This window comes from Archocentrus centrarchus, chromosome 17, assembly GCF_007364275.1.
Source record: "Archocentrus centrarchus isolate MPI-CPG fArcCen1 chromosome 17, fArcCen1, whole genome shotgun sequence".
Taxonomy (NCBI): Eukaryota; Metazoa; Chordata; class Actinopteri; order Cichliformes; family Cichlidae; genus Archocentrus; species Archocentrus centrarchus.
Window position 1 is genome coordinate 24,804,140 of NC_044362.1, and position 25,127 is coordinate 24,829,266.

At 44.1% G+C, this 25,127-nt stretch overlaps 2 protein-coding genes across 4 annotated transcripts in view; one reads left to right on the top strand and one right to left on the bottom strand.

Annotated features, from left to right (window-relative positions):
- The window catches only part of LOC115795678 (guanine nucleotide exchange factor VAV3-like), a 50,124-nt gene extending 42,916 nt beyond the window's left edge, over nucleotides 1-7,208 (top strand). For 2 of the 3 annotated variants that reach the window (XM_030751688.1, XM_030751689.1), the window contains exons 26-27: nucleotides 4,293-4,441; nucleotides 5,836-7,208. In XM_030751688.1, the coding sequence (XP_030607548.1) occupies nucleotides 4,293-4,441; nucleotides 5,836-5,877 (191 nt within the window). In that variant the 3' untranslated portion in view covers nucleotides 5,878-7,208. Of the gene's footprint in view, nucleotides 1-2,713; nucleotides 2,768-4,292; nucleotides 4,442-5,835 lie in introns of all 3 variants that reach the window. The other variant, XM_030751687.1, reaches the window with a different exon arrangement.
- Nucleotides 7,209-23,765: 16,557 nt separating this feature from the next.
- The window catches only part of LOC115796121 (netrin-G1-like), a 65,455-nt gene continuing 64,093 nt past the window's right edge, over nucleotides 23,766-25,127 (bottom strand). Inside the window, 1 exon segment of the mRNA XM_030752376.1 lies at nucleotides 23,766-24,661. Coding sequence (XP_030608236.1) covers nucleotides 24,423-24,661 — 239 coding nt within the window. The 3' untranslated portion in view covers nucleotides 23,766-24,422.

Sequence of the window (25,127 nt, forward strand, 5' to 3'; positions counted from 1 at the left end):
TAAAGAGAGACACAGAGTAGAAAGGGATGTGGAGTTAGAGAGAGAGGAGAGGAAAACACGAAAGAGAGTCAGAAACAGCGAGTGAGAGAAATATAAAAGAGCCTCTGCAGCTCACCAGGCTTGGGAAAGAGAGGTCCCTGTTAGAGCCCAGTGCCTGAGGCAAGCACCAGGAGCCTGCTACTCCAAACGTCACACTCCACACTCTGCTCTGCTCTGAGATGGCTTCACAATTTTCCTGACAGGACATGACATTTCACTTGGGCTTGCTGTGGAAAAAACCTGTGTGACAGCCGCCTGCTGACACATACCTGGGGGATACCCCTGGTCCAACTGGGGGACTGTGACTGTTTCCACAAAACTGGGAAAAGTTTGCAAATATGATCTGATATAAAAGAGCAGGAAGCAGCTGGAGGTAAACTGTCTTAACTTAAAGAAAGGTGTACGTGTAAACAACCATAGCCGCAGCAAGAGTGGCAGAGGCAAGCAGCTGAACACAAGAACAAAGTCAAAGTTAGCCCTTTGAGTCTTTTCGGATGTAAAATTCTGCTACATCCTTGTCCCTCTGCCTCCTTTGGCAGCGTCGGTCTCCTAGCGCATCAAGCTTCAAAGCAGCTCTGTAAGAGGTGTGTTTGTGCATTGCTGCCATTCACCGTGGCGCTGTCTCTGAGAAAGCCTTGACAGACCGTTGCCTCATTGCATTCTGGGATAGATTATTATTGCCTTAAGTCGTCCACCCCCATAGACAGACTTAGAGTGGGCACCGTATTCTCTGTCTGGTAAACAGCCTCTGTGGAAAGACAGATGTCATGCCAAAACAACAATAATCTCAAAACAGACACCTCGTAGCAAAGAAAATAGAATTCAAGGCTGAGTAAACAATCACAAGATGCAGAACTACTGAAAAGCCATCAAAACTCTGGAGTAATTTGTTTGGAAAAATCCCAGCTAGAATTTTTTTTATTAGGTCTGACTGAGTGCTTTTCCTTGTGTGTGAATGCTTGAGTTGGGAAACTAATTAGTGATGCAATGATCTTTAATTGTCTGTCAGGATAATCTTTTGTAGTTAAGTTTAGATTTTACAGGGAAGCTGGAGTCTGTTATCGTATATCAATATCATTAAATATTATATATAACGTAAATAAGATCTGAAAACATTTATCACACAATTAGTGAAAGTATTTTAGGATACTCAGAAAACGTATCACCTAAAAGCATCTAATACAACAGCCCTGCCATACATATTCACAAGGGTTCTAATATGCAGTTGCTATAACTGTCAGAGTAGTGATTCAGCTTTGTGGTCATTTTGGAAATGGAAATGTTTCCTACATTGATATAAATGGCACAGGTTAAATAATAGAAACTCCTGTCACCTCCTGTATGGTCTGTATGCGCACTTGTTTATGTGTGAAAGAGTGAAAATGTGTTTGTGTAAACTACATATTTCATACAGGTCAGAAACTTTACACATGTTGGCCTCTCCCTGTCGGGTACTAAGAGAAGGCATGGAACCATATTGCTACGTTGATTTCCGAGCATGAGAGTCTGCTGGCTCAGGTGGGATTTCATATGGGAGCAGAAGCTCTTGGCTTTGCAGTGTGGATTCCCAGACGCTGCCTTGTCACAGCACCCTACGGTGCTCAGACATACTTATCGACATGCTGCTGCTGCTTTTGCTCACCTGTCTGAAGCTGAAAAGGTTGTTATTCCTGATTATTATGCAGTGTGACAAGCTCAAAGGTGAAGAAAGCAACACTATGTAGCCAAAAATCTGTGGAGATCCTAACTCATCATGGTAAACCAAAAATGATGGACATTAGCAAGCAAAGGGTTTCTTTACAGAAATGCCTACAAATAGATCTATCTACACACACACACACACACACACACACACACACACACACACACACACACACACACACACACACACACACTAGTAAGCTTTAGTTTAGTATTCAAACCAGCAGTCCTGCTCATACCATCTCCAAATTAAATGCCTCCTTTCAAGTTTTCATTTTCATTAGGTTAGGTCCTTTGGTGAAAAAAAAAAGCATATTATGATGCTGTTAGTATGCCAAAGCAAACTGAATGATAAATTCTGCTTATTTTACTACATGGAATTTTTCTCATGTAGGACCAGAGTTGGAGAAGAAGTAGAACTCAAATAAAAGACATCATACAGGATTTTGTGAAATATCCTGTAATGTCCTGGCTGTGGCAGTCCTGCGTGGGGTTTTTGCTGAATTAGGAAAGATAGTTTTTCAAACTGTTTCCACTATATTGGAAGCACAAAATTTTGTTCTGTTGCATAGCACTGACATTTTGCTGAATTGGTACTGAAGCATAAACAACACAACATATCAAAAGTAAACAAAAGTAATACCCATATAGACTTTCAGGCATCAAAGTGTGTTATGGCTGCTCACTTAACCCACCTTTTTGTGGTCTGCGCTGTGTAAGACTTTGTTCATGTGCCCGGTGCAGTAACAGTTTGTGTGATGGTTTCACTGTTTTGCCCTCCTCTCTCACTGCGCTCTCCCAACCATATTTACTTTTTGCTTGTACTTTGACTTTGACAACTTTTACTCTTTCTCTCTCCTTTACCCTCACACACGCTCTCTTTCTGTCAAACTTGTGTTTACTTTGCTTATGTTCTCTCTTTGCTCCCACTACGGCCTGAACCCCTCCCATCACTCGCTTCGTTTCTCTGTAGTTTCTCCTGGCGGCTGCAGCTTTGTTCCTCCCTCCTCCTCGCCTTTCTGGTCAGGTACAGGTACAGCTTTTCTACTCTTTTTGTCTTTCCCCCACTGTATGTCCACATTTCCACATTTCTAAAGATGAGCTGTCTTGTTTTCTTGTCTCTTTTAAATAATACAGTTTAATGATGCTTTTTTATTTTTTGGTAATTACACGGGCTGTATAAGTCATCCTGTGGGGGAAAGGGATTCACATCGGTCTTTTGGAAATTAAATAGCTTAGATATTATGAATTTTTGTCTGCTACGATATCTCCCGTTTGGTTAAGAAAACTGCTGAGATTTCAGCAAACCACTGGCAAAGAGCTGCAAAGCCACCATTGCTGCCATTTACATTTTATTCCATCCAACAATAACACTATCAATTCAGCTAATTAAAAAGATGACATGCGCTTTTGTTTGTATGGTTTCACTTAATGAACTGTGACAAATATGTTACACAATAAAACAGTTAATTAAGCTTTAGTATCCATTAAAAGTTGTGACTTTAAGGCCAGCGGTGGTGGTTACCCTCTTGAAATAATGAGTAAGGGCTCCCGAGTCAGAATAACAGGAAGTTTTTCACATTTTAGTTTTGCCAGCAAGATGTGAATGCAAAAATACCGGTCTATTAAGAATACTTTAGAATTAAATTTAATTTGTTTGTGTGTCTGTGTTTACTTTTGTGCATAAGCATGAATGTGCGGGACTGAGCACCTGCATTGTTATGATGCGGGCTAACTCGGATGTCTGCGTGCATGAGAGGATAGATATATTCCTTTCGTCCAGCGTATCTGCACAGTTGTGTCATCTGTGTTTTCACAGATAAGGTAAACAAACCTATGCACAGCCGTGTTCACATGTGATATGAGCCTGACCTGCATGTGCAGGAATAAACTTGGATAACCCGATAAGTGGTGGATGCGTTGCTTGAATTCACCTTCAACTTTTAATAAGATCAACACACGGCCACGATAACCTTAGTTCTCTCATCTTGGCTGTGAGCTCGGACCCACCAAGCGCACAGCCAAGAACACACCCGTAAGCTTGAAGCATTATCTCATTTTTGACTCTGTGGTTTTGCTTTTACATGAATCAAGCCCACGAGTCAAGGCTTTTTAGAATCAGTGCCTTATCATCCTTACAAGGTGGCATAATCTCCTTACTGTGATTAGTACCTGTGAGAAATGTGTTTTGTGCCAAAGAATAAAAAACAAACATAATAATTCTGTAGCCATATATAATAAAGGTAGATAAACTGAATTTAGTTCAGCTGAAGTTCCCTCTTGATTCTTATTTATTAGTAATCCTTTTTTCTAGACAGTTTTCTTATAGTAAGTGAGCATGAAAATTTAATCTTACCCTGAAAACAGCGGCACATCTGTAAACTCTGCCTTTAAATATTACATATTACATTTCTGTATGGAGCGTAACTCTGATCTGTGAGTGTGATACTTCTTGCTGGATCAGTGTCAGCAGATGTTTTCACAGTGTCTGAGATAAGGAGAAGTTTTGTAAATGGCTTCCAATAATAATACGAGATCTCTCTCTGTCTCAGTCTTTTCTCCTAGAGTGGTGGGTATTGCAGTCGCACGCTATGACTTCTGCTCCAGAGACACGCGGGAGCTTTCTCTGCAACAGGGAGACATTATCAGGATCTACACCAAGATGCCCAACGGGTGGTGGAAGGGAGAGGTCGATGGCAGAGTGGGTCTAACAAATTTGTTTACTGCTCTTTGCAACTGACACAATTTTCTTTTTATTTCTAAGTGGGAGCGAAAAACTAATAAATATTTCACAAATATATTTAAAAATAACTTTAAAAAGAGTAAATCAGTAAATGCCTGTGTTTGGCTTGTGAGTGATCATGTCTGGATGGGACTGGCAGGGATTAGGGTGGTGGGTAGGGTGAACCTCTTCATCTATTATTCCATGTCAGTGAAACTCTGGAGTTTTCACAGGACATGACATTGGCAAAACAAAACTGTCTTCCACTGTCCGCCAATTATTTTTTACCAGGCTTTTTGAGCCAGAATACCAGTTGTTATGCAATTAGATGCACCAGCCACTGGCCACTGAATTTGCTCACAGCTGCCAGCGAAACACTGAGTATGGCACTTCATGTGAACACACTTCTCCTAATCCTGCCATACAGGCACAGTGTCCAAATCACATCAGTCCCTTTTTCTCCACAGCAACTCAGGTTGGCAATCGTAGGCCATTTAAAAAGTATGAATGTTTTACCTCAGAGATAAGGTGAGGAGTACAGCCATTTGGGTGGGGCTCAGAGTAGAGCTGCTGCTCGTCCACATCGAAAGGAGCCAGTTGAGGTGGTTCGGACATCTGACTAGGATGCCTCCTGGGCGCCTCTTGGGTGAAGTCTTCCGGGCATGTTCTACTGGGAGGAGGCCTCGGGGCAGACCCAGGACACGCTGAAGAGATTATATCTCTTGTCTGGCCTGGGAATGCCTCGGTGTTCCCCAAAATGAGCTGGAGGAGGTGGCTGGGAAGAGGGAGGTCAAAGGCTTCTCTGCTTAGGCTGCTGACCCCACGACCCGGATAAGCAGAAGAAAATGGATGGATTTACCTGACATTAGGAGTATTTTTTGATTAGAGTTTGGTCTTAATATATTGTGTTAACCAAAATATTACTAATTTGTCACTACTTTTGCTCTCAAGAGTGACCCTACTATAAATATCACCTATAGTTCTCTGCTTTCAAAAATATATAAATTTTTCTACCTCACCTCCAAAGCATCTGAATTATTAACTCATGCTGCTCAAAACTGCACTATATTGCCAAAAGTATTCATTCACCTATCCAAATCATTGAATTTAGGTGTTCCAATCATTTCCATGGCTACAGATATATAAAACCCAGCACCCAGGCATGCAGACTGCTTCGACACACATTTGTGAAAAAAATGGGTCGCTCTCAATTCTCAGTGAATTCCAGCGCGGTACCATGATAGGATGCCACCCGTGCAACAAGTCCAGTCATGAAATTTTCTCACTACTAAATATTCCACAGTCAACTGTAAGTGGCATTATAACAAAGTGGAAGCTACCTAATTATATTTATTTTATTTTCTTTTTCTTAGGTGGGCTGGTTTCCCTCTACCTATGTAGATGAGGAGGACTGACTTTGCTTGTTGCAACATCTATTCAGCACCCATTCAGGCTGAAACCCTCCAGTGAATGCCATGGTGCGCTGCCACTGTCTGGGCCCTCAGTCATATCTCTCTTTGATAAAAATCCAGAGACTCAGACACAAGAGGAGGTGGCACTGCCCTTAAAAACCTTCTCCTGTCCTCTGACAGACTCTCACACAGAAATGTCATATCACGGATTCCAGGAGCGTCATGCCATATCTTACCTCTACGTGGCCCTGTCTGCCCCTGCGGCCCACTGGGAAGTACATGTGCTGTACCTAGATAACCCTTTGTCTCCCACTCAACTTCTCTTATTATTGATGACTCCATTGGCTGGTGTGAGACTTGCCTTTCATTATCTTCATGTTTTGAGACCAGGAAAGCTCAATCACCGAGCTGGACCACAGATCCTGCTAATGGTGCCCTGCTCAGGTACTCCATTAAATTGAAGTGCAAGTGCTGAGAAGTTTTCGACACCTCCTGGAACACTACAGCCCTCGTGGCTGACATTTGTGTTCAGCTCTCTTTAATTTTGTTTCTTTACATTCCAAACGGTATGAACACAAACTTTCTGATGTTGAAATATACTTGCTGAACTTTGAATTTGACCGTAATTTTAAAAAGGGTCGACTTTGAAAAAAGGATGGATCCACGATGGACCGACTTGTCATTCACATGAGAATAATGGATCTATGGATGCTGAAGTGGTTCACATCTGAAAATAAATAACTGATAACGTGGCGATGGAACCTGTGGGTGATAAAGCTTATTCGAAATGTGTGTAGACTGGAAAGCTATAGTTTGACATTTTGGGAAACGTATTTATTTGCTCTTTTGGCAAAATTAGATGAGAAGGTTAATAGCAGTCTGACGTCAGTCTGTTTAATATGATGTTTGAAACAGTAGCCTGTCAGCTTTCATTAGCTTAAAGGCTCACTTACAGACAGGTTAGAAATTATTTCTTCAATTTGTAATAAAGCAAAAGTGTGAAACAGATAATGTGTGGTTTTACTTGGGTCCTGGACGTTCTTGTCAGTAGTGACTTCTTTATATCTCCACCCATAGGGATGACAAGTGATGCTAGAGAACTTTAGAGACCCTGGTAGGTGGATATTACAATTTCCAGACCAAATGGAGTTACTGAAGCCATTTGCCTCCATCCAACCGTCTTGTGGCTGCAGATTCATATTTAGTGGAAAAATACAAGCCATCAGTCTTCTCTTACTCTCACCAAGAAACTGTGTAAGCATATTTCCCAAAATATCAACCTATGCCATACATAGTTATTGCTGGCCTTACAAGATTGCAAATAAATATGGTGAACGGCCAAAATGAGAAAGCCTGTTTCACAGTGTTCCCATTTGATGACACCAAAGCAAATATAATGCCCAGTTCTCATACATTTTAGACATCAAAGAGAAAACTGTATGCACAAAAGGAATTACAAAGCCAAATAAATTTTAAAAGTACATGTGTGGTGTGGATAGGTCTATACTTCACTTTGAGCTCCTTGATCTTTTGATCATTTACTGTGGAAACCAGAGAGCCTTTTTGCATTCCACAGATTTTGTGTTTACCTCAACTCTTTTTTTCAGTTTCAGAATGAATGATTCAAGGGTGATGTAACTGCTGTTCACTGTAGAGCAAGGTAGCACAAGGGCGTTAAGTGATGCTGTTTTCCTTCAAACATTAATACCCCGCTAACCATGTGTGTGACATAAATATTTAATAAAAGCACGCTCTTTGAATTGCACTTTTAAAATGTGATAGGCTATTTTTCCCTCTTCGGACAAATGCTACACTGCAGGAACAAAGGTGTTGCGGGGCTGCATCACAAATCACAGCTGTGTCTGACATGGTTTTTGGGGGCGCAGTGGAAAACAGGCAGTGCACAGATAATGTTCAAACAAACAGAAGACAAGTGAAAGCAGTTATAATATAGGAACGTGTAGATGTAGAATAGTTTTTTTTTTCTGTCCCACACTGAAATTGGGCACAACGCTCTGCCCCTTTCTGCAAATTTGCACAATGTACAAGCTGAGATTTGCAACATGATAATATTTTCTCTCTTGGAAATTGTACTTGTTAATCCTTTGATGCAAATCCTAATATTAGCTATAGCTTGAGAACAATGGCTGAATTAAACTAAAAGGATGTGACTACACAATTTCCAATATCTGCAGATGCCAGGATTCATTGGTCATACATTTGTTATGTGCATCATGAGTCTCATTTAGGTGAGATCTTTACTAGTTTTGCAGTTTTATTATATTGCCACAGAAATATATCTCAGATTTTCTAGTGTCTTGCTTATACATTTGTGAAAAATAGCCATAGGCAGTATGATGTCACACAGTGTTTTTGACTCTACATTTTGAAGCTTTGTTTTGTCTTGCTAATGTTATTAAACATGGCAGTCTATGGGGTGGACAGGCTTCTGCAACCACCTCCCATTGGCCATTAGAAGAACTGCTTGATCACAGATTGCCAGATCGTAACCTGGCTTACAGATAGGACAGCATGATATGCAAAACATAGAAATGCCCTACCACGTAAATTAATGATAGCAAGGCAATTTAAAAAAAATAAAAAAGTTTTGATAGAATTAAAATGTTGGGGCCATCTAATATATAATATCATATCACTGGTGAACTTTGTGTTGCCTAATTCTGCAAACCAGTATACAAGACCTGTGTTGTAGACAGTACACACTTCACAGCTCTTTTGTGTCATGTTAGTGAGAGATGGTAACAACTGCATGCAAATGCTGTTTAAAAGAAACCAGTTCTGCAGTATTAACAGAAGGTCTTTATTGACGTGCAGATGGGCACATCAAGGAGTCTCGAGTGACTGCTGGAACAGAGATGACAAGGTTCGCATTATTGTTTAAGTCAGAACCTGCTGTTAGTAGCTAAGTTTATATAATTTGAGCAAACAAATTCAACAAATGCCCCAGTAATCATTTGAGACTGTGATGAAACTGCATGTAGAAAGTTACTGCCCTTATAGGCGTGCTATTGACATTTGTTTCAGTGTATTTTGATGCAGTGATATATGCTGGTTCTCTTAATTGCAGTGTTGGCCACTGAATATCTATTTTCTGCTTTTTTATACATTCCTATCAATATAGAATGTTTGAGAACTAGTTCTCAAACATTTTACCTGGTAAAATAAAGGTTTAAAAAAAATTACCTTGGCCAAAATTCACTGTCAGATATAAGAATGGATTGATTTACACACTGGAGCATCACAGTATCAGTATTCTTGTAATGTAAACATCCCCTCAGGCTTTCTTTTCCCCCCACTGCTCTGCAGCCTTTCTAACGACCAAACTCAGCAGAGGGATGGTTCTGCTCAGCTAACAGTAACCTTCCCATCACAAAGCGGCAGAAAGAATGGCTCCCCTAATACTCTTCCTCTCCTTAATCTGTCTGTTCTTGCCTAAGCCAAAGAGATGAAAGGTGACAACAGAGAAGCTGGACACCAGCCAGAGAGAGAGAGAGAAATGGGTGTACAAGGTTGCATGGAGTATGGTGAGATAAAGAAGAGGCAGAAACAAGATGGTGTGTCTGGATATGAGAGAGGGACAAAGGCAGACAGAGAGAGATAAGGAGGCCCTGCATCATCTTCATCTGTTGGAATGATCTTCTTAACCCCAGTCTTCACCTGTCAACCCCTCTAGATCTCTATATGGGGTTAAAAGGGAATTTAGTAAAAGCTGAAGCTGCAGATACAGTGAGCTCTCCCTTCCTCTCAAAAGGGCTGGCGTCTCTGAAATAGTTTATCTGTGAGATTTACATTCTCCCGATTACTTGTAACCATCAAACCTCTTACAAAATAAAAGTACAGCTGCAGAGTTTTGCTGCATTGAGGTAAGGTATATAAAAAAGCTATCTTGCAAATGAAAAGGAAACTATAGATTAAGTTATTCTATATGACAAAACACAAGCCTGACCCTGAATTGGATAAGGGGAAGAAAATAGATGATAGGGGGCAGCACAGTGGTGCAGTGATTAGCACTGGGGCCCTGTCCAGGGTGCACCCAGGCCTTCATCCTATAACAGTAGGGATAGGCTCCAGTGGACCCCCCCCCAATCCCCCAATCACCCTGATAAGTGATTTGGATAAGTGTAAGAAAATGGATGGATGAACTGAATTGGATGGATGACAAAACCCATAGAAGCTGATGACATATGTGATTTGTTGGGTATAATGATACCCAACAAATGATTGGGTATAATGATATGTCTTTGTTGAGGGCAGCTCCAAATATAACCAGTACATAAAAAAAACTTATGATTAAAAGGTTTGAAAATTGTTATTCTTATTGGTGCCTTTATTGGGATTTTATTGCATTTTATTTGATTGAAAACAAGAGTATTGATTGTTTAACCACCATTTATATTCAGTGACGTGAGAAAAGACAAAGGGGAGTTTTTTGATTTTTTGTTGTTGTTTTTTTTAATATGAAAACATCACTATAGACAAGTAACCAAATCTGACCAAATCTGATCATAAGAAACAACCAAAGAGAAATTGATTTGAAATATAAATAATGCTGCAAAGATTAAAAGCTCAAAAGCTTTTGGTTATTGCAACCCTTTACAGTTACCTGGCCCATTAAGAGAGAAGAAAGCCCCTGAGTCGCCCGACCTATCTGAAAAGTCTATGGAAATGATCAATTTTGAGTCTAAAAGACCAATAGGTTACAATGAGAAGTATGAGCGGCTGAATGTAAAGCTTCAAAAATGACATAATGAGAGAAAACTTGGGAAAGAAGAAATTTTCCTCATAGAAGACTTATACAGTATTGGTGGCAGAGTAGAAAATGCTCATAAATGATTTTTGGGGTGGTCGTATGCAGTCATTGTTAAGCATGACATAGGCCACCATTACTGAATGGTATGTTGAACTGAGACAAGTTAATCAGTAAAACAAGAGGAGAAGGTAAGAACACAGCCACCTTCCTCTCTGCTCGCCTGTATGGTGTTACTAAGTCTCCATGAGGACTCTATCAGTGCTACCCAGCAATTAAGATCTCACAGATCAAAGCAGTCTAAATGAGCTAATCCTCAGAGAGCTGCTGCTCTCTGTCTCGCTCTCTCCCTCTCTGTGTCTCCCTCACCCCAGTTACTTCCTCTTGACTCATGGGCTCCATGTGCTGACTGCGCTTTGATGCTTGACAGCGGTGGGTCTACTAAATGTAAAATGGTGAATAAATGTGTATTAATGGATAATGCTTTCATATCCTTAATGCCAATTTGCACAGCCTGGGGAACACGTTTTCAAAGCTCTTAAGACATAATTGATGATCGCGGATCTGTGGCCACTCTATCTGATGTCCACATGCAGTGCAGAAGACTGACTGCAAACCTCTGAGGACTGTATCAGCAGGAAGAGATTTAATACAAAAGTTGATAACAGGCAGCATTAAAATATCCAGGCCTGCATTAAAGCGAATGATGCAACAAGCCCCTTCTGAGCGTGGCGAGTTGGAAGGAGCAGTGGCGTGAAAGCGAGTGACAGGTTTGAGGTCAATAGTTGTTCACAGGAGCGTGACGCTGGTAGCTGCTTAGCAGGTCGGTCATTATCATAGGAAAAGCGGAGCATCTGCCTGTGACTCCCGGGGACAGGTTTAACGAGGTGGTGCTGCTTGTCACGGGGCTGCTTTGGCTGGGTCTGTCTGTCTCTAACCCCTCCTGCTCATTTCTCTCCCCCTCATGTCTGCCTCTTCTCCTCCAATCCCTTCATTCAGGTCTGCCAAACAGGGGTGTTCGTGTTTACAGCTGCCTCATTCCATCAGGGAACCATTGTTTCATGGCAGCCTTTTGTGATGAAGGCTTCTGTCTTCTCTCCATTATTTTTCCCCACTGTAACTTGGCTCCCTGTGTTTTTTTGTCTTGTCCCCCTGGCTTGCATCTTCACTGTCTATCCTCATGTCTCCTCTGTCCTTGTCAGGCTGTTTTTTCTGACTGTGTGTTTGTTTTCTTCTCTAAGTGCTTGTTTGACCCCCTTTGTTAGTGCCACTGCCTCCTGCTTTCATAAATGTGAGAGCAATCTTTTGATTCACTAGTGCCGCAATCAGTATTGCTTTTTAAAAAATGTAGAATACTTTTTGTTTTAAAAAGTTTGTTGGGTGCAACTCGGGGCTCAGTACCTTGACCAAGGAATCAGGGATTTGTCATGGTCCTGGGCCGTCTGCCCAGCATTTTGTGTTTAGTTCTGTCTTCCCTGAGTTTTGTTGTTTTTCAGTTGTTTTGATACGTTTGTTCCCCTCGTCCCTGTCTCCCCTGCTCCATGGTCTTGTCATGATGTCTTGTCCCTGACCTCCTGTGTTTTCATGTTGAGTTTATTCCTAGTGTTGTGACTAGTCTGTGTCTCTGCCCCGTGTCTGTGTGCCAGTCCCCCGTATGTAGTCTGCGTGCGCCTTGGTTAGTCACTTCCTGTATTATTTTGACAGTCGTATGTTCCCTGTGCTTTGTGTTTAGTTTTGCTTCCCATGTTGTTAGTTTCATTTGCTTCACCTGTTTTGCCCTGCTGTTTCTTCTTGCCCTAATTACCTGCTGTGTATTTAAGCCCTCAGTGTTCATCTGTTCTTGTCGCGTCGTCTTCAGTGTTCCCTCGTTGTGTCTGTTCCTTCTCTGTAGTTCCTTTAGTTTAGTTTTGGCATCTGTCCAGCCCCTGCCTAGCTGTGTTCTGGTTTCTGTTATTTTCCCAATAAATCCTGTTTTTGAGTCTGCATCCTGGGGTCCAATTCTGCCTGCCACACACACGTCATGACAGAACGACGCGACCAAAATACGGACCTCGCGGACTCAAGCCAGCGGGGACGGCAGCGAGCCGTACGGGTTTTCCTGCAGGAAATAGAGAGGTGGCGTGCTCCGGAGGACGAGTCACGCTTTCTGGGCACTAGTCTCGCCCTAGGAGGACCCGGCTGGGGAAAGAGACCTCAGCTTCAGTACTCGCCACTCTCCCCACCTCTGAAACTGCAGCCGCGCTCGCCGGCAGTCACCCCGCCTCCGCCCATGCCTCCGGGGATAAGGCTAGGCGGCTTCTCCGTGATGCCAGGCCCACCATCTCCTGCTTCGTTTCCTAGCGCCGCTCCCCTCTCTCATCCTACAGCGGGGGCGCGGAAGCGGAGCTCTCGGCGCCGGAGTAAAACTCAGTCAGCGAACTATGATACAACTCCTGTGTCAGCCATAGACAGTTTGATCATGAACTCAGTTACTGACATTTCACAAATCATAAAGAAGACAAATTGTTCCATAGATACTCTTGCCATGCCTGCCCATTCAAGACCTGTGGTTTCTGAAGCTGTTCCTCCCTCACCAGAATTGGGAAAGGAAATCTGTAGCTCAATGATGGACCTCTGTGAGCAATGGCTTAAATGCCCCAGTCAGGGGTATCGAGACGCCATGGCCCACAGTGCGCACAGATTGGAGTCCAGTTTTCCCTGGCTTTTGGACGCTTTGCCAGGTTCGAAGAGGGGCTTGGTCGAAAGTATGATCCACTCGGTGGTACCCATTTCTGTTCCACGGGTGGGGGCAGCCACAGAAGAACCTGCACCCGCACCCGTTTCTGTTCCACGGGTGGGAGCATCTAAGCCACAGTCACCCACGCCGCCTGCATTTCAGACTACAGCAGCTCCTCCCCAGTTACTCCCGTCTCATTCGGCTGTAGCTCCAGCTCCTCCCCAGTTACTCCCGTCTCAGTCAGCTGTAGCTCCGGCCACCTCCCAGTCTCAGTCAGCTGTAGCTCCGGCCACCTCCCAGTCTCAGTCAGCTGTAGTTCCGGCCTCCGCTCAGTCTCAGTCAGCCTCTGTAGCTCTCCCCGCTTCAACTTCCCCAGTGCCAGCTCTCCCCGCTTCAGCTCCCTCAGCCTCAGCTCTCCCTAGCTCTCAGCCTGCTCGCCCTCAGTCAGCAGCAGCTCCAGCCGCTCTAGTTCACCCTGCCTCAGCTTTGCCCCCTCCAGTGGTTTCTCTTTCTGTGATCCCCTTGGTCAGTTTAGTTTCACCTCCAGTCCCTTCATCTTCAGTTTTAGTCTCAGTCCCCTCATCCTCCTCAGCGTCAGCCCCCTCGTCCTCAGTCACCTCAGTCCAGTCTGGTCCTACTCCCTCCGTGGTTTCGGTCTCCTCAGCTTCCATACTCCAGTCAGCTTCCCCGGTCCCCACAGCCAGTGCTTCAGCTTTGCCCCCTTCAGTGGCGTCACTTCCCTTAAATCCCTTGGTCTCTCCAGTCAGTTTAGTTTCATCTTCAGTTCTAGTCGCAGTCTCCTCGGTTTCCTCCGTGCCCTCTGTCCCCGTAGTCCCTCAGGTCCCCGTAGTCCCTCAGGTCCCCGTAGTCCCTCAGGTCCCCGTAGGCCCTTACTCTACTTCCACTTCTGGTCCCTCAGTCCCTCAGGTCCCCGTAGTCCCTTCAGCTCTCCCTAGCGCCCGGCCTGCTTCCACGCAGCCGGCTCTCCCTAGCGCCCGGCCTGCTTCCACGCAGCCGGCTCTCCCTAGCGCCCGGCCTGCTTCCACGCAGCCGGCTCTCCCTAGCGCCCGGCCTGCTTCCACGCAGCCGGCTCTCCCTAGCGCCCGGCCTGCTTCCACGCAGCCGGCTCTCCCTAGCGCCCGGCCTGCTTCCACGCAGCCGGCTCTCCCTAGCGCCCGGCCTGCTTCCACGCAGCCGGCTCTCCCTAGCTCCCGGCCTGCTTCCACGCAGCCAGTCGTCTCCCGGCCTGCTTCCACGCAGCCAGTCGTCTCCCGGCCTGCTTCCACGCAGCCAGTCGTCTCCCGGCCTGCTTCCACGCAGCCAGTCGTCTCCCGGCCTGCTTCCACGCAGCCAGTCGTCTCCCGGCCTGCTTCCACGCAGCCAGTCGTCTCCCGGCCTGCTTCCACGCAGCCAGTCGTCTCCCGGCCTGCTTCCACGCAGCCAGTCGTCTCCCGGCCTGCTTCCACGCAGCCAGTCGTCTCCCGGCCTGCTTCCACGCGGCCCCTAGTGCTAGTTCCCTTAGCTTCAGTCCCTTCAGTTTTGGTCCCCTTAGTCTCCCCGGTCCCTCAGGTTCCCTTTGTTCCCTCCTCTGGTCCCTCAGCTCCTTTAGTTGTGGTTCCCCCTGCAGCCTCAGTCCCAGTCTCCTCTGCTCCTGCTCCCCCGACTCCGGTTTCCCCGCAGTTAGCTTCAGTCCCCTTACCTCTTCCGCAGTCAGCTTCCCCAGTGTCAGCTTCCCCGTCCTCAGCTTCCACGCTCTTAGCGCCCTCCGTGTCAGCTCCCCCAGTGTCAGCCTTAGTTCCCCCAGCTCCCTTAGTCTCTCAGGTCCCCTTAGTCTCCTTAATTCCCTCCTGTGCTTCCATTCCTGGTCCCTCGTTCCCCCTAGTTCCCTCAGCCTCCCTGCAGTCAGAGTCCATAGCGTCAGCTCCCTCGCCCTCCATAGCGTCAGCTCCCTCGCCCTCCATAGCGTCAGCTCCCTCGCCCTCCATAGCGTCAGCTTCCACGCACCCACCATCACATGCACCTGGTCCATCCCCCAAGCAGCCCCAGCTGCTCAGTGAAGTAGCTGTGCGCCCTACACCGCAGACCCAGCCTGCACATTCGGAGCCTCACCTTGTAGGCCCCGTTCAGCCCAAGGGTCCGGCTCAGTCGGAGCCGTGTTTGAAGCCCAAGGGTTACGCTCAGTTGGAGCGTCGGGCTCGGTTCGAGCCTCCTGCCTCGTCTCGCCGCCGCCGCCTGGAGCGCGGTCGGCCCTCAGTCTCGTCTCGCCACCGCCGCCGCCTGGAGCGCGGTCGGCCCTCAGTCTCGTCTCGCCGCCGCCGCCGCCTGGAGCGCGGTCGGCCCTCAGTCTCGTCTCGCCGCCGCCGCCTGGAGCGCGGTCGGCCCCCAGTCTCGTCTCGCCGCCGCCGCCGCTGGAGCCGCGGGCGGCCCCCAGTCTCGTCTCCTCGCCGCCGCCGCTGGAGCCGCGGTCGGCCCCCAGTCTCGTCTCCTCGCCGCCGCCGCTGGAGCCGCGGTCGGCCCCCAGTCTCGTCTCCTCGCCGCCGCCGCTGGAGCCGCGGTCGGCCCCCAGTCTCGTCTCCTCGCCGCCGCCGCTGGAGCCGCGGTCGGCCCCCAGTCTCGTCTCCTCGCCGCCGCCGCTGGAGCCGCGGTCGGCCCCCAGTCTCGTCTCCTCGCCGCCGCCGCTGGAGCCGCGGTCGGCCCCCAGTCTCGTCTCCTCGTCGCCGCCGCTGGTGCCGCGGTCGGCCCCCTGCCACGATTCCTCGTCGCCGCCGCTGGTGCCGCGGTCGGCCCCCTGCCACGATTCCTCGTCGCCGCCACTGGAGCCGCGGTCGCCCGCCTGAGAGGTTTGGACTCTGCTTTTTGGCCCCTTGGCCTGGACGGCCCCCTGAACTATGGACTGTTTGTTCCCCCTGGCCATTGCTCTTTTTGTTTCTGTTTTTGTCATAGCTCCTGAACTGTTCCTTGTTTTGACCCCCTGTTTTGGACATTGGAGCTCTCCGGCCTTGTGCCGTCGCTTTTTGTTTCATCCAGTTGTTTTTTTTTCTCATCCCTCTGTTTTGTCCCTGTTTTTGGACTTTGTCCCGGCCTTGTGCCCCTGCTGTTTTTGTTCTGACATTGTGATTTTTGATGTTTTGCTCGCTGCCTTTGTTGCTCCCTGCCTGGTTTTGTTTTTGTTCCGGTCCCTCCGTCCTGGTCCCCCGCCTCCCTCCCTGGTCTGGTTTTGTTTCCTGTTTTGGCCGTCGGGTGCCGGCCTTTGAGGGGGGGGTGCTGTCATGGTCCTGGGCCGTCTGCCCAGCATTTTGTGTTTAGTTCTGTCTTCCCTGAGTTTTGTTGTTTTTCAGTTGTTTTGATACGTTTGTTCCCCTCGTCCCTGTCTCCCCTGCTCCATGGTCTTGTCATGATGTCTTGTCCCTGACCTCCTGTGTTTTCATGTTGAGTTTATTCCTAGTGTTGTGACTAGTCTGTGTCTCTGCCCCGTGTCTGTGTGCCAGTCCCCCGTATGTAGTCTGCGTGCGCCTTGGTTAGTCACTTCCTGTATTATTTTGACAGTCGTATGTTCCCTGTGCTTTGTGTTTAGTTTTGCTTCCCATGTTGTTTCATTTGCTTCACCTGTTTTGCCCTGCTGTTTCTTCTTGCCCTAATTACCTGCTGTGTATTTAAGCCCTCAGTGTTCATCTGTTCTTGTCGCGTCGTCTTCAGTGTTCCCTCGTTGTGTCTGTTCCTTCTCTGTAGTTCCTTTAGTTTAGTTTTGGCATCTGTCCAGCCCCTGCCTAGCTGTGTTCTGGTTTCTGTTATTTTCCCAATAAATCCTGTTTTTGAGTCTGCATCCTGGGGTCCAATTCTGCCTGCCACACACACGTCATGACAGGATTGATTGAATTAGTAGATGACCCGCTCTACCACCTGGGCCACAGCTGGAGCTTAGGGCTGCAAGGACCTCCAGAAAGGTCAAATATAGATCTTGAAGCAAATTTAAATAATAGTTTGAAACTCCCATTTGAAAAATGTACATATATTTTCCGTAGCCATAAAACAACTCTAATGATTTATTTTTTTTTATTCATGTAGCTTAGAACTGCAGCTTAGTTTATCTCGCACAGTCTGAGTGTGCACTGTACTGTAACAGGTGGCAATCTTTCACACATTCTCCAGGTGCGTTATTTTTATTTTTCCAGTCAGAGGTGTTTGTAATGAAACTGAGGGGTTCAACACAAAAAAAACACATTCTTGCCAGCATGTGAAAAAAATGAGGATAAACCATTTCTTCAAAGCTCCAGGAACTCTGCAACAGACTGTGAAAGGTATCTTTTATTTATGGACAGTGTTGGTGTGATACATAAATAATTTCTTCGACAGGGTGCTGGGGTGCTCGAGGTGCCAATCCCAGCCGGGTCTGATTTGCAATTTAGGTGTGGCACTGAAGGCCAGAAGTGCTGGATTTGGCTCTGAAGAAAAAAAAAAGAAAAAAAAGAAAAAAAAGAAAAACGCTGTGATCATGTGTGACAGTGAAAAAAGATTACAATCTGGAGCCAAAGAGCCGACTGCTGCCCTAGATTGTATTGAAATGAGGGGACATAAGCTTGGTCATAACAAGTGAGCAAAATGTTCTTTAAGTTTTTTTTTTTAAAGTCACATAAAACTGTCTTTGCTTTATGCTAGCAGAAGTTACCAACAATACAAGGACAAGTTCAGATAAAACTGGTAACTGATACCCTAAGATTTCAACAATAATATAATATTAATCACAAACTTCAGAGAATAGTTAAAGGCTGGAAAAAAGGCTCCCATTTGCAAGAACAAAGTAAAAGGGAGAAAGGTATTTCAAGAATGCTTCAGCATAGACTACTTAACTTCCTCTTTGTTCTGGCTATTGATTCCAGTGTACTCTGGCTCTGTGTGCCAAGCCAGCAAACCACCCACCAGCTGTCCTTGCAATGTCAGGAATGTGAATAACAGTTTGATAAAGCCACATATGGCATGCTGCTTCAACCTCTCCATAAGTGCCATTCCTGATGTGGTGTCACATAAATGAAGTCGATAAAAATTGATCAGGATGGAGGGGGTGGAAAGTCCTATAGATGCTGGTGAGTCAGTGTGCCTGTCTGTGTATACAGCTGTATACATAAGCGCACAGGTGAGGCAGTTTTGAATGTGTGCTTCTTTCAGGCTGTCGCATAAGGTGTTAAACCTCTTTTTGCTGGCTTAAAAAGGACATATATCTAATCAAGCTAAATCACTTTGCTCAACTCTAGCACCAAAGCAGCATTTCTGCTGTTGTATATTTTTATAAATAATTATATTTTTCACTCAAAACATCTGGCTTGTGCCCTGCTAATATTTAAAAAGTGGATACAGTAGATATATTAAGAGGGCAGATTTCTCCTTGAAGAGCTTTTCTTATTATTCAAACTGATTTTCTCAGGTTGAGTGAGGATGTGAGGCTGTAAGGCATGCTCACGATAGCATTTAGAAGACCCACATTTTTGCAGTGAAATCATTTTAAACAGAATTGCTGTAATAAATAGATTTACTCACAGGGACCATGATTATCTGCACATTAGTTTCTCTAAAGAGAAACTAACTTTTATGCCACTGCACTACAAAAAGAATGATTTTAAGAGACGGGAGTTTTATTGTCCCTTTTGTTACCAACTGATTTGCTAACCTCACTAAGTGATAGTTAAATCTGATTACCTGTACTCACTGTACTTAAATTCAAATCAAATGTTGCAAAGTTTATTTAAAAGATAGTGTACCAAAAGTAGCTTTAATTTGATGTGTGAAAACATTTTGCAAGAGTAGGTGTAACTTTTTCTTTTTCAAATGGCAGCTAGCGCTTGCAAAACAACCAAAAAAAACCCTTTCTGAACAAATGGTAAATAAGTAAGTAAAAGTAAGTAAACAAATAAAGAGCTAAGTAATCAAGTAAGCAAATGAATAAAACTTTCAACAAGAGAGAAGGTTGCTTTTGCTCTATGATAATAGCGTCGCTGCTCATAGAAAGAGACAGTCTTTATGGAAACTGCAACTCTCTGTATGGTGTCAGGCTCTCATCCTTTCTTTTGTTACAGTGACAGCTGAACCAGCAGCTGAAGTTTGCTAAGTGACAGGGTCAAGGACAAGTTCTTGTTGCAAACACAGACTGGAGTTTAGAGAAGCATGCTCTGAGCTGTAAATGTATATGCTTATCCTTGATGTTCATGATTTAATAGCTAATTTCACGGGAAGTCGGGGGAAGAAATACGAAACGGGGTTTGCAGCTCCATTTTTAGCACAATAAATATCAATATATTTAAATATTTTGAATGTTTTTATATGCATATAGATAGCATAAATGCAGGTCCTTCCTACTACATACAATGCTGATTGCTGATTGATAGAAAAGTTGAGATTTTTGTCCTGGAACAGCACCAGTTTGTGTTTTGAGCTCTATTGCTGGTCATTCTAGAGCTGAATATGGATTTGCTCAGTGCTCCATTCATGTTGCCTAGCCTCTTCTTTCCTCGATATTGAATACCCCTTGTCTTATGTTATGTAACCTTCTGTTGGTGCCACCAGTGCTGACAGTGGCAGAACACAAGGACTGCACATGTCTAAAAATGTCCTCCTAATACCCCCTCCTGAGTCTTAGATGTGAAAGGAAAAAGGACAAGGCGTTGCTGTGACATAAAACAGTAGGGAACAGAGCTAGTGAAGGGGAAAAAAAAAATCCTTTTCTTTTCTTTGTGGTCTGAATTCTAGTGCCTGAAAAATCATCATGCTGGACAAAATCACCGCAGTTATTCATCTTCCACTGCTGCCACCCATAGGTTTGTCAACATTCTTGGATAAAAAACATCTACCTCAACACCTTTTTTTTTGGCCTCTCCAAATACAGATAAGTAAGTGAGAAAAAAATAATACTTCAACAGTAAACAGACTGTTTCCCTGTGAATCTCAATGCAAGAGTGTTGCACCAGCTTTTAAGTCAGTCTCAAGTTGGTTGAGTTGGTCTCTATCCAGTCGTTCATCAGTATTTAAGGGCAAGAGACCTGAATTTAAACTTAAAACTTTTTGTGTTGATAGCTAAATGCAGCCCAAAGCTAAGAGAACGAGTCATAAAGCACTAGTTTTATTGCATTTATTGCATTTTCTTTTTACACACACACACACACACACACACACACACACACACACACACACACACACACACACACACACACACACACTGGATCATACTGCTCTACAATGTCTTTGCCTTTAACTATAACTACAGCCTCAAGTGGGCCACTTCGCATTCTGCAAATTTTGAACCTTGAACAAAACTATCAAATCACTGAAGGTGATACAATGCTGGGCCGATAATGTTGCTGCTGTATTTAGGACAAAAGTGTAGTTATTTGCCAGTTTACTCGCAAATCCTAAAGATTAAAAGAGCCAAGCAGCATCCCCTTACTGCTGATACACATCCAGTATCAAGCCTTCTGTTCTCACATGGTGATTATAACAGTGGAGCCAACTTTACCATTAAATGTTTTAGTCATTCTGAATAACAAATGGAGTCTCATTTCTAGTTAATTATAATGGCACCTTTTACCAAATAGACTGCATTAGCTATTTCGGTGCTGTTTCTGGCTTTAAACTAGGTCATTTTAGAAAAAAAGGATAACTGAATGTCTCCATTAATCTGACGCTTGCAATGTAATGTGAAACAATTGATGCTAAAGTGACACGTCCCAGGCAAAAATCTGCATGATAAGCTGATGATTCAAGCAGCAAATTCTTGTCTTATAATATAAAACAAGTTAGCGCTACTATTACAAGTATAATAAATCACATGGCCTAGTCATAGCTCACCTACTTGCTAGCTACATAGGCTACTTTAACAAGTAAGACAGAAAAGGTAGCTGCTTTATTGTTTTTCTTTACACTTGTATGTTTCTCTTTAATAATTAGAGAAAATGTTTTTTGAGTGAAAGCGGTAATAAACTCAGTGCTGGATATTTGCTGGTGGGTGAACCTTGCTGAATCCAATACAGAACCGCTGCTAGGATAAACTATACCTCTAACAAAATCTGTGGGCATTTCCACAAATTAGAAAAATAATACAGAGTATATGCCCTATTCTGAAGAGAGATTTCCCTTTAAAACCTGCAATATATAAACTCTTCCTTGGCTTTATAAGTAGCTCAGTTATTGCTGTTGCTGTTAACTAAATATACTACCTTGCAATACTTAACATAATGTTTGGTTAAAACCACTCAAAGATGGTATATAAAAGATAGACGTAGCCGTAGACGTCTCATTATGGTTATGATTTGATTTACTAGTTTGTAGTCTTTCTCAGTACAGCCTGCTGTTCAAAATTGGGAATTAGGCTCCACTGGAGTTTTATGGAGGCTATAATGTAGCTGTGTGTGCTTTTGGGGTGGGTCAGATGAGTGTGCAATTTCTCTTGGTTTCTCAGGCAAATCCACTACTCCTGTTGTTTGGCCATCAGTTTGCTCAGGGTAAAAATGCTCAGCTCAGAATTAAAATCATGGTGAAAAGCTATAACATACAAAATGAAACCTTTGAATGAACTTCAGATATTATGTCTGCTTTGCTCATCATGAAATAATGGGGGAACAGGTCTCAGCTGGTCATCAAAGTGCTTGTCAGTCAGTTGTCAGTCATCAGTTAATTGTGAGCCTCTAAAAATGGGGGACAAAGTCTAAAGATGGCTGTAATTCCTAAGAATTCAATGCAAAAACCCTTGAATTAAAGCTGTGGTGTGTACAGAGGCAAAAATATTGACCATCGTCCAACATATTATGAACATGGAAACCTTATGTGGGGAGAACAACAGTAAGACCTCCCACATGGAACAGAGCAGTCACCAGCGACAAAAGATAAGAAATTTATTAGAAACAGGAAGAAAAAGAGACTCTTCGGGGTAAGGGAGGTTGCAAAGCACCTTGCCAGAAGGGTATCAGCTGATCCATCAGCTGATGTGGCTTGGCACTGAGATCAGCTGATCTTCTGGGATTGCAGGCTGAGTTTGATTTCAGAGTCTACCTGAACTACTTTTATTCTCACTTTAATTAATTCCTTACAATTTTGCTCTTGGATTTGTTTTTCTTCTATAAAAGGCTATGAAAGACATCACCCTCCAAACTCTATGTGATCACTTTTAATACAGACAGGTGCACACCAACCCTGATGTTGCTGATTTATTTACTAAATAACTGATAAATGTACAGTTTCTACTAATGTTTTCTCCATCAGAAATTGCGAGCATGAGATTTCATTTTTCACTTCCAAAACTTTCATGCTTGCTAAATAAACTACATCCACACCTTTCGAGTGATTATATACAGTGAATTAGCCTCAAAAGATGCTTTCTGTCAAAAAAGGCATTTGCAAGTCTTATCATAGACAGTAATTTAATGAGAGGCACTTGTAATAGACTCTAGCACAATTAGATGTTTCATGACAACCTTTGGGAGTACAATTAATCTCTCAAATGAAATTGGTCTCAGTGCTCAATATGTCACCCAGTGGGATGCATCTTAATTTCTATTCATTGACCCTGCATGAATTAAAGCTCATTTCCTCAATGTGTAGCTTTGTGGTGGCTGCCACAGCAGGATGCAGGCTTTCAGCCGCACCAGCTCAGAAAAACTTCCCCTCTACCCATTTGATTCAAGGATTAGATCTGATTACAGACTTGAGCTGAACAACCTCTGTGACAGTGGAGCAATCTCCTTTTCTTTGAATCTTCTTGTTAAATTTACATAAAATTGATGGGATTTTGTCTTGAGTTTCTTTTCATTCTCCCATGTTTCATGAGCACAAAAAGGGCGTGTCACAGCACAGTAAAATAACCACCCATAGACAAAGAACCAGGGAGTTATTTGTTGACTGATATTATTATCAGCAACTGTTGTTTCAGTGAAATGGTCAATGGTTGATTTTAAAATCCTTTATGACATTCATCTACTGTCATTGGCTCACACCTATCTACAAACAATACACCTGTAACTCTACATATCTTGTCTCAAATGTTACTACCTTATGAAGTTACTATAGTTCAACAACAAGACAAAGACATGTTTTGCTTTTTCGCTTTGGTGGAAGTGTATTGTGTAAGTGGGTATGTAAACATAGTTTTGACAGCAGTTCTCAAAATGAAGAGAACCATGTGCCACACAAGCAAAGAAATAATACAACCAAACTCCTTACTCATAGTCCACATCTACTAAAGGACAGGTCGCCAGCAATAGAAAACAAGTAATACATCCTTTAGTTTTGAGTAGTCATGAAAATATCTGTTTTATACAAAATTAAATACAGTTACAGTATGTTACACCCCCCCCCCCCCTCATACAGGTGAGCTCAAGCATGACTACAAAGCCTCTTAAAGAAACAAAACAAACAAAAAAAAACATACTAGATTGGTACTTTTAGGGAATAACGCATTTGCAGCTTTTTCCAAAACAACAGACACCCTTCAGCAAATTAAAATCACCAGGGTCACCAAAGCACATGAAGGAGAAAGTGAGGGAAAAGGCAAGAGTGAGGGAAAAGAGAAAAGGAGAGGAGATGGTAACAAGTAAGGAAGGAGGCAGTGAGGCAACATGATTTTAGATGTCCCCGTCCACACTATATATATATATATATATATATTTTTTTTTTAGAATTTCAGATGATACTTAGAAATCATGTGTCTATTTTTGTACAGTTTGCTCTCAGGATGTGAGTATCTCTATCTGATTGGAGTATCCAGTCTGCTTTTATTGAAGTATAAGCCAATGACAAAAATCACAAAGCAAAGGCTCCAACCGTTTCCTCTGGGAAGTTATAAGACAGCAGTGATTTCACTAAACCTTTCATAAATCCTTCTATCATTCAGTACAACACTTCAGTGCACAGCCATTTGCACTAATAACACTGCCATCCACCACTGTGGCCTTGGATCTACAAAAAAAAGTTGCTTATATTGTCTGCTGAGCACACTGTCCACACATTCTTCGTTCTCCGTGTCCTTAAGGTTGAGCGTTCATTCTCAGCGTTTTGGGTTTTGGTTGAGGATTTGGTTCAGGTGCCTCAGCAAAGGGAAACAAATAATAGCGGGAACACTACAAGGGTAAGAGTGCACTGGTGGCCTATGGGGTGATGATGGAGCGAGGCCTGTCCAGACAATTGGTCATCACAATCCCCAGGACCCTGGCAGCGAGCTCTCTCACACAGGATGCCCGTGAAGCCGGGGGAACAATGGCAGCGTTGATGGTGGTGGCACGTGCCGCCATTCTGACAGCGCAGCATCGCGTTGTCACACACCCGAGCTGCAGCGACAAAGCAGAAAGGGCAGGGGAGACAGGAAAGCGTGATTAATAGATCACTCAGTGATAGGGCGGCAGAGAACATCAACAGGCAGGTTCACAGGGCACAAGCTGCCTCTTCCTGTCCTGTCTGTGGTGCTCTGTGTCCTTAGAGCACAGCTGACACATTAGAGAGGGTAAAGCCAAGGACTTCAGAAAGTGTGCAAAGGGAAGAGGACACAGATAGCAAGGGTACATATTAAATGAATATAATACTTCCAACAGCCTGTGAAAATACATGACAAAAGAACACAGACATTGTATGGATTCATGGATATTTTTAGTAGAGCCAAAGGGACTTTAGAGCAAATAATTCTGGCAAAACAAAAGAGCAAGCAAACCATGGCACTGATGAGGTGAATTTAATTATTTGAGAATCAAAGGAAGCCAGAGTATTGTGAAACAGCCCCTCTGTGCTGAGGTGAAGAGA